Source organism: Astatotilapia calliptera, chromosome 23 (genome assembly GCF_964374335.1).
Source record: "Astatotilapia calliptera chromosome 23, fAstCal68.1, whole genome shotgun sequence".
Taxonomy (NCBI): Eukaryota; Metazoa; Chordata; class Actinopteri; order Cichliformes; family Cichlidae; genus Astatotilapia; species Astatotilapia calliptera.
The window spans coordinates 46748331-46757377 of NC_137443.1; the positions used below are offsets into that span (position 1 = coordinate 46748331).

The window sequence follows — 9047 nt, forward strand, 5'->3', positions numbered from 1 at the left end:
GAGATATTTTAAATAAAATCCTTCTGAGAATTTTAAAACAGTAAACTAGGTAGAGATACGAAATTAACTGACCTAATTTTGGATCTACAGACGTTTTAATCATTTATTTTCCAAAAAACTTCTATTAATACAGTGTGTTGTGTCCCCATGACCATTAAAATGATTTTATTTTATCATTTCATCCATAGAAAATTAAGTAAAAACTAAACTTAACTTAATATAACTGTACAAATAAGTGTTCTCAGACAAGATGCCCACGGGGACTTTACTATACAATTACTTGTATTAAATTATTAATTTTAATTTTGCTAATCCTGCCGGTCAGCCAATATTTTCCCGCCACGTTGTGTAACTTTGCCAATGGCGCCATCTTGCGGATTACATCGTGAATGACGCTTTATGCGAGCGACTCCCCTACGTCATAAGTATGCGCCAGTCTCTCTAATCTCGACAACGTGAAGAAAACATGGGAGTCAGTTTTCCTTCTGACAGGTAGTTTCTTCTTTCTGAGGTCCTCGCGTCACTTAAACCGACGTTAGAGAGTCAGAGTGTCATTTTGAAGCTTACTGGGAGCCGCAGAGCGCGAGGCCGTTCAAAAGTCACGTGAACCGAGCTTTTTTGCGGCTGTTTTGCTAGCAGCATGGACAACTCCGAGGAAAGTGCCATTGAGCTCCACGGAGATGAGGAAATTATTGAAGTCATCGACCTGAACGACACGGAGCCTGGCCCAGGTGGGTCTCGGCAGCACCTGTCCCGTCTCCTCTCCCGTGACAGGCGGGACAAGAGCAGATATAGATCAGGTGACCGTCGTGTGCTGTGCTTTTTCTCTCGTAGATGATTTGGCTGATGACTTGGAGGACGTCGACTTCGATGACGCTGGAAACGCAGGTGATGACAATGACGGCTGGGAGACTGAGGACGAGATGGAGGCTGAGGCAGAGCAGGACGACAGCGATCTCACCTTCAACAAACACACCGGTGAAAACCTCCCTCGTGTCTCTGCTGCTGCTCTCTGATTGCTCCTGGCTGCTTAAGGTTTAAAAAGGTCTGACCCTTTTTCTTTCTTTCTTTTCTGTCCAGGCTCGGTGTTCTGTGTGAGTTTGGACCCAGCGACCAACAGCTTGGCTGTGAGCGGAGGGGAGGATGATAAGGCCTATGTTTGGAGGGTGAGCGATGGGGAAGTTCTGCTGGAGTGCACAGGTGAGTGTAGAGCTCAGAGGGTTGGATGATTTAGGGAAATCACTGTAGTGAGCTGGAACTAAAGACAAAGGCGTTTGTTTATGCAGGGGGTAGATTGGGGGTGATCACATAAAGCTTTCTACCATGGCAATTAAAACATAAGCACCAGCACAGCATGGTTAAAATCACAAAATGTTTAGTTACAGTGTGGTTTGGCTTCATTTGTGGACGCAGGTGAGGAGCAAACATGGGAGTCTTTACAAAAACTCTTCCTGCTTTTCCAGACTTAAACACAATCCTGGTATTCTCAGATAAAGCAAAAACAAAAGAAAATGACAAAAAACAGGGTAATTAGCATTTCCAATTACTCTGGGAAATAGGCATCTGCAGATGCCAACAAGGGTTGCATCAATTTGGGGCTGGCTGTGGCTCAGAAGGGTGAACAGGTTCTGGTCCAAGCTGCCTTGGTCAAGATACTGAACCCAAAGCTGCTGCTGGTGCATCCATCAGAGTGTGAGTGAAAGAAAATCCTCAAAGGCACAGACTGAAGCTCTGTATGAATGTGTGAGAATGGCTCAATGTGGCTTTGTGTGCTCTTCTAAAGTAGAAACGCACTAGTGCATTTATTTGCATAGCGTGAGCGCTGTGTTGACATCAACCATGTGTGAAATGTGTCCACGCAAGCATTTTCAGATTGTTTACATAAAGATGTGGACACACTGTGATGTCCCAGATGGGCAGGACAATGGCCAAAACAGGAAAAAAAAATCATCATGCTCTTTGCCCTCTGTGCCTACACAGGTCACAAGGACTCAGTGACGTGTGCCATGTTCAGCCATGACTCCTCCCTGGTGGCATCCGGAGACATGAGCGGCTTGATTAAAGTCTGGAAAGTAGAAACTAAAGAGGAGATCTGGTCCTTTGAAGTGGGAGATCTGGAGGTAAGAGTGTGTGCGTGTGTGTGTCTGTGTGTGCGTGTGTGTGTAATAGCTGTTGCTTTCTATCTCAGTGGCTGGAGTGGCATCCCTGTGCTCCAGTGCTGCTAGCGGGAACGAATGATGGCAACGTGTGGATGTGGAAGATCCCCGCAGGAGACTGTAAAACCTTCCAGAGTTCGGCCTGTCAGGCCACCAGCGGCAAAGTCCTCCCCGATGGTGAGAGATGGGATACAAAAAGTCACCCCACACAGTACCCCCAAAAACCTGCCCACTTTTAACCACAGTTAGAAAACTCTTGCCGTTATTTTGTATGCTATAATTTTATGGATGTGGTTTTAAATGGATGAAACTGTCATTTTGTGCACTGTTTTACCTTTAATGCCCCTCAGTCCTCAAAAGTCTTGTAATTTATATATTTTCTCCTCCAGGTAAACGAGCTGTGGTGGGTTATGAGGATGGAACAGTACGCGTGTGGGACTTGAAGCAGGGAAATGCTATCCACGTCATTAAAGGTGGGTCTCACACATGCTTTCTTTTTATTATTAAGGTGATTTGTGAGTTTAATAAATCAGAAAACATATTAAGTTATATCTTGATTATAGGAAATTGATGGCCAGATGACGGAGGTGTGTTTATGAAAGAAGGTGTGTTATTGTTAGGGATGGGTATCGTTTAGGTTTTATCTGATACAGTACCAAACCGGTGCTTAAAGAATGGAGAACACAAACTTTGTCCTAAACCTCTCATGTTCAGCTGTTTCCCACTTTTTCTTTGGTCATTTTAGCCTTTTTGGCCAGGGTGAAGGGAGTATCTGCCATCAAACAAGAGGACAGCCGCATGTAGCTATGATGATGTTTGCTAGTTCACCTTACATGCATTAATGTAATAACGTGGTTAGCCTACTCAACGTAAATTACACACGGACAACATTAAGCTACTCACGCAGAGAAGAACGGCTGCTGCTGCATCATCATCCTCATCATTCCTGCTACACTGGCAGGGCTAGGGGCCAGGACTCTCCTCTTCGGGTTTTTGGGGATGTTGCTAACTCCGGGTCTGATAACAGGCAACCCACCCGCAGTAGATGTGCTCGGTGTGAGGTCTCGCAGCAAGCTATCAAATACGGCGCATTTCTCGGCTTTTAAAACAACGCTATGCGTCGCCAGGTGTTTCATCGGATTCGAGGAGTTACCTCCTTTGACAGCATCACGGTATCAGCTTAAAGCACTTGTTGCTGCTGAGTTTGCATCTTTTGCTGTGAAGTACAGCCAGACTTTGACCGCTTTTTTAATCTGTAGCTCTGCTCTAAAAGAACGTACGTACCTGGGCCCACCTACTACGCTCGCAAAGGTAAAACGATTGGCTAGAATCCAAAGTGTATGACATCTCAGGAAAAAAAAGCACCGAAATGTGCGCTGCTTTTCGGTCTGGTTACTATCGTTTATGTCAGAATCTGTACCCATCCCTAGTTATTGTGCATGTCATGTGCTGTTATGACTCCAGGGGGAGATACAGCTGGCTTTAGTTTAATAGTGTAGATTCTGGATGAAAGGAGTCTCGGTGCTCTTTCCCACATTAAAGTTACATATAAACAGATGAAAAGCAATAAAAGTAGCAGAGCATATTACAGATTTGTTGAGTTATGGCTCAATAAAAAGAAACAGAAAAACTAAGGTCTTCTGTAAATAAATTTGTAGCTCGTATTTGGAGAAAGTTGTTTAACATGTGTAAACAGTTGTAAACAACGAGGATGAGCAGCAGCAGTAAATGTTGATCATAATTCTTGGTTTAAAACAACAGTACTGTGTGAAAGTCTTTTGTCTTCTTTCAAGCAGCCACACTTTCTTGTCATTTGTCTTGAGCAATAGTTTTTCTTTGGACATTTTTTTTCCTCACTCATTTTCAGTCCAGTCTTTGTCCCTGTCAAGAAGAATTTTTCCAAGCCCCTCATCACCGAATGATTCAAACATTAAAAAAAAACACAGCTCACGCAAGGGATGAACCAGTTCTACACGTCCTTTATCTTTAGTCACTTTGTTACTAGCAGTGTCTCACAGAAAGGCATCAGTTGTTTTATATCTGTGCCAAAGATGATAAAGCTGGAGACAAACATAAAATAGTAGTTTTTGCGCCAACAAGGCAATTCCCAAAGAGCTATTAGGCGACTGTTTGGTACATCTCAGCATGGTGTGCAGTGTGTCCTATAAATTTAAGAAAACTTGCCAAGTGGAGGATGGAAGTGGCAGGCCAAAACAATCCTCTACAGCAGACAAGCAGCATGTGGAAGTCAAGAAAGTGAACGTGAGAGAAGTGGCAGGTCTTACAGAGTGAGGCATCCAAAAGGACATCAGGCCAAAGATACAACAGTGAGTGTCTGCAGCCGTCTGTAAGACACGGTAGAGGCCGTCTCATGGTTTGGGCTGCATTTGCTTTTCTATCTTGAAAGCCTCTTTTTGCCAAGAACTTCATTTTCCAGCACGGCAGTGATCCAAACATGGCAGTGCAGTAAAACCATACCTGTGTAGAAAAACATAGTGGAATACTATCAGTCATGGATTGGCCTCCCCAGAGCCTGGACATCAACAGTATTGAAGCAGAGTGGCATCATGTTGACACAGAACAGATTGTTTTTACCGGTTTCGTTTTTCTTCTAGCAGAATATACAGAAGTGAGCGGTGCTTCAAGACGTTTACTGAGATGCATGTAGTTTATGCTGTTTGTCTCCTAACAGGTCAGGATGGACACCAGGGGGCGCTAACCTGCCTGGCTTGCAATAAGGACGGCTCTCTGATGCTGACAGGTTCAGTGGACGGCTGTGCAAAGCTCATCAACATCACCACGGGAAAGGTGGGTGCCACAGCCAACCAATACCAAGCAGGCAGGAAGTGTAGTGAAGCAGGTGCTTCCTGTGTCTGACCTACGTGTCTGTGTGAAGGTGGTCGGCGCGTTCTCTGTGGAGGGAGGCAAAGGAAAAGGCTCCAAAGATGAAGAGGAATCGAACTCTGTGGAATCTGTGGGATTCTGCAACATGTGAGTGGGCTGCACACTCGCAGTAATACAGAAGCATATCAGAGCCTCAGCTCCTCCTCAACAGTTTCACCTTTGTCGCCCTTTCCAGCCTGCCGCTCATCGCTGTCGCGTACTTGGACGGGACTCTGGCCATATATGATCTCTCCACGCAAGCCCTGAGGCACAGATGCCGTCACGAGGTGAGAAGCGGCAGACAGCGGCACAGTTTGTGCACGTTTAGTCTGGTCCCGCCTGTGTTTATACTGGTCTATGCTCTGTGTATTGTGGGGAGGCTTTGCAGTCATATCAGAAACCCTCCCAGGGTTAGGGAGGTTTGTTTGAAGGGATGTTGCTTGTGTGCAGATAATGTGACAGAGAACATTCAGTAAGGAAGTCGTTCTTTGACAGTTTACCGAAAAAGGAGCTAAAAACATCAACTCTCTTTCCTCCAGCCTGTAATAAGCATTTACTCTTTATGTTGCTTTAAAACTGGTGTTGGTGTCGCCTTTGCCTGTTTTTCATCGCGCTTTGTGTTCCTCCAGGCTGGCATCGTTCACCTGCAGTGGGAACAGTCTTCTTCTGTGGTGTCCACCTGCAGTTTAGACGGCGCGCTGCGCTTATGGGACGCTCGTTCAGGCAACATGGTGGCTGAGTACAAGGGCCACACCGCAGAGATCCTGGACTTCACCATGAACAGGTATGATTCCACAGCACACTGCCAGGACTGTGTGCCCTGCTCAAGGGCACTTAAGTGCATTAGAAATTAGGGATGTGCAGAAGTAGTTTTTCACTGGGAGGCACCAGCAAAGCTAGTTATTCTAATTTTGTGAATGCAGAACACAATTTCTGGCTGTGAGAAAGTCTTTCTCCTTCCTGATTTAGTTTTATTCTTTTCTCTTTTTTGCATATTTGTCACACTTGCATGTTTCAGATCATTAAAAATGTTGTTTATGAGTCAAAAATAACTCTGACAAAGTGCAGTAGGCTAAAATATCTCAAAGAAAAGCTACAATCCAGAGAAACAGCTGAGAAACAAAGTAATTTACCTCTCAGTCTGGAAAGGGTCTTACATTTCTAAGGCTTTGAGGCTCCACTGAAACACAACAAATGGAGAAAGCCTGGAACAGCAGTGAACCTTCCCAGGAAAGGCCGACCTGCCAAAGCTACTCCAAGAGCACATCAACGACTCAACCACGAGGTCACAGAAGAGCCCAGAACAACATCTAAAGAACTGCAGGCCTCACTTGTCACGATTGAGGTCAGTTCATGATTAAACAACAAGAAGAAGACTGGATAAAAATGGCTGCTTCACTGGTTTAGGACGACTTGCCGTAATTGATGCAACCATGAATTCTGCTCTCTACCAGAAAATCCTGAAGGATGAACTGGGCCAGTAGGTCATGCTCTGAAGCTCAAGTTTACTGAAGGATCGTTGTTGCACTCATGTTACGCAGCAGAACAATGTGAAGCACAGCAGCTCGTCTGCATCTGAATGGCTCAACGAAAAAGCCAGAATGAAGGTTTTGGAGTGGAATCGAAGTCTGGACTTAAATCAGATGCTTTGGCATGACCTTAACCGTTCGTGCTCGTAAACCCTGTAACTCAGCAACTCGGCAAAGACCTGGATGTCCAACAGTAATGGGTGATCACAGAATCATTTCCATGGTGGAAAGAAACCTCTTCACAACAGCCCACCAAGTGAACAACTCTCCAGGAGGCAGGCGTATCCAAGTCTACTGTAAAGAGAGAAGACTGCATGAAAGTAAATACACTGCAAGGTGCAACAGCTCATGATGCAAGAATAGAAGGCCTAGATTTGACTCCCCTATAAAGGCCAGCACAGTTTGGGAAAACCAAGAAAAGCTGTACCAGAATGATGGCAGTATGGAGAAGGTGTGGAACAGCTCATGATCCAAAGCACACCACATCATCTGTAAAACACGGCGCTGGGAATTTCCCACCCTCCCACTGCATGCTGATGTTTTTGATGCTGCTCTCCACTCTGGCTCTCCCTGTGGAAATCCAGAGGTGAAAAGAGCAGCAGTAAGACCCCACAGCGCACAGCTGACGTCATTGATGGCAGATTGTACTCAGCAGGAGGAGCAGATGAGGTGGTTTGTAAAGCTACTTGAAGATGCATATCAAATTACATCACAAGTCCCCCCCAGTATGAGGTTTTGCAGTTAAAAGCACTGAGATCAGCTTCAGCTCCAGGATTACACATGAGTGTGAGTTTGAGCTGCTTGAACGACTGCTGTCCAGGGACAGCAGTCGTTCCCGTGGTGACGAATAACTCGATGAACAAATGGCTGACGTTGCAACACAAAACTTTGTTAAATCACTGAACTATTTATAATAAAAATCCATGTGAACTCAGCCAACTGTGCGCAGGGTTCAAGTAAATATTTACTCTTTGTTTCCACTGTCTCTTAATCACATCCTGGCTGTCCTCGTGTCTCCGCAGGGAAGCCACTCTTGCTGTAACCGCTTCAGGAGACAACCAGGTGAAAGTCTTCTGCCTCCAAAGACCCGATCGGTAAAAGCCGAGACAAAAGACAAATCAAAGAGAAGAGAGAATATTTTAGGAGATGAGACTTTGTTCCCGTTCACTTTTATCCTCAGGATGTTAAAATGCTCTCGTGTGCTCCTGAATGATTCTAATCTGGTTTTTGTTGTAGGACCGTAGCAACCAAAAGATTATTGTTACTTTTTTGTTCTTTTGTCCTCATAGCACTTGATGTTTGCTTCATGGGCAGATGTTTAAGCCTCTTCAAGTAACTCTGAGATTCTTTAAAACACAATGTTTCTCACTATTTTTGTCCCAGAACACTTGTCAGTGATAAGAAAGTCAAAGCGTTGATGCATCATAGTGTCCTGCCTCTGACATCCGCTGTTATGTTCTGTCCTCCAAATGAATTTAGAGATCAAACGATACAGAAAAGAGGATGATGTGTGTGGTCTCAGCTCTCAAACACAGATTTTTTTTTTCTTTAATGTAAACTGAACTGTAAATACAAAAAATAAATAATATACTTTCTTCTTGGTAACACTTAGAACTTGTTTCTTGTGTTTGCTCCAAACTTAGTTCAAGTTTCTTACATTTATCAGTGATGACGAGCTGCATGATGAAGCATGAGGTCATTTTGATGGGAAAGCCTGCAACTTACTGGAACTTCTTTTAGTTCAAGTGGTCTCTAGTTGGTTCAGTTTCATCTTACATCTGTTTTATCTCGAAATCAGATTTTAAAAAGAGGAGGATGTGAGTCAGTCTGAACAAGTCACAGCGCCCAGTGAAAGCAGATTTCCCCCAAAATGCAGCTTAGATTTAAAATAAAAGCAGGAAACTTGACTTTGAAAAGCCAAAATAATTAATTTGTTTGAGGTTTAAAAACAGATTGGATAAAGAAGTTTAATGTCACCTAGGAGCCTTAAAGCCTTCTGTCTGCAATGTCCGCAATTCATTTTGTAAATAAACGCAACTTTAACATTAACCATGTCTATTGAACACTAATCTACTACTGTGCAAAAGTCTTGATGAACAGTGCTGTATCTGAAAGTCATGACCTCAAGAAATGGGAAAAGAATCCAGCAAAGACCTGAAAGATGCATGAGGACCTTCAGCTCATGCATCTGCTGTTCACCAAAGCCTCATCAGCAATGGTCTCAGTGGAAGGGTGGCTGTCAAGAAGCCATCCTTAATGAAGGGAAACGGGAAGAAAAGACTGAGGTGTCCGTGGTGGAGTCGTGAATCCAAAGTTTACAGTTTTGGTTCAAATGGTGAACAAAGGTCAGGAGAGCAGGACAACAGTGAGTGTCTATAGCTGTGTGTAGGACACGGTGGAGGCTCCGTCATGGCTTGGGGCTGCACTTCAGCCAGTGGTGTTGGAGATCTTGTGAAAACTGATGAAATTATGAAGAAAA

At 44.3% G+C, this 9047-nt stretch overlaps 1 protein-coding gene across 1 annotated transcript; it reads left to right on the plus strand.

Moving 5' to 3' along the window:
- Window positions 1–424: 424 nt before the first annotated feature.
- aamp (angio-associated, migratory cell protein) lies at window positions 425–8173 on the plus strand. Its single transcript, XM_080296851.1, has 11 exons — window positions 425–731; window positions 835–978; window positions 1081–1200; window positions 1981–2120; window positions 2189–2333; window positions 2546–2629; window positions 4849–4964; window positions 5053–5147; window positions 5236–5326; window positions 5669–5823; window positions 7591–8173. Exons 1-11 carry the CDS (start codon window positions 641–643, stop codon window positions 7664–7666), a joined length of 1257 nt encoding a protein of 418 aa, XP_080152977.1. The 5' UTR covers window positions 425–640; the 3' UTR covers window positions 7667–8173.
- The last annotated feature ends 874 nt before the right edge of the window (window positions 8174–9047 follow it).

Bases quoted from the DNA above. Each gene is read 5' to 3' on its own strand.
- aamp (XM_080296851.1), top strand. From the start codon at position 641: ATGGACAACTCCGAGGAAAGTGCCATTGAGCTCCACGGAGATGAGGAA. The intron at 2,121-2,188 runs GTAAGAGTGTGT...TTTCTATCTCAG, and splicing joins TTGAAGTGGGAGATCTGGAG to TGGCTGGAGTGGCATCCCTG. The intron at 4,965-5,052 runs GTGGGTGCCACA...GTCTGTGTGAAG, and splicing joins TCAACATCACCACGGGAAAG to GTGGTCGGCGCGTTCTCTGT.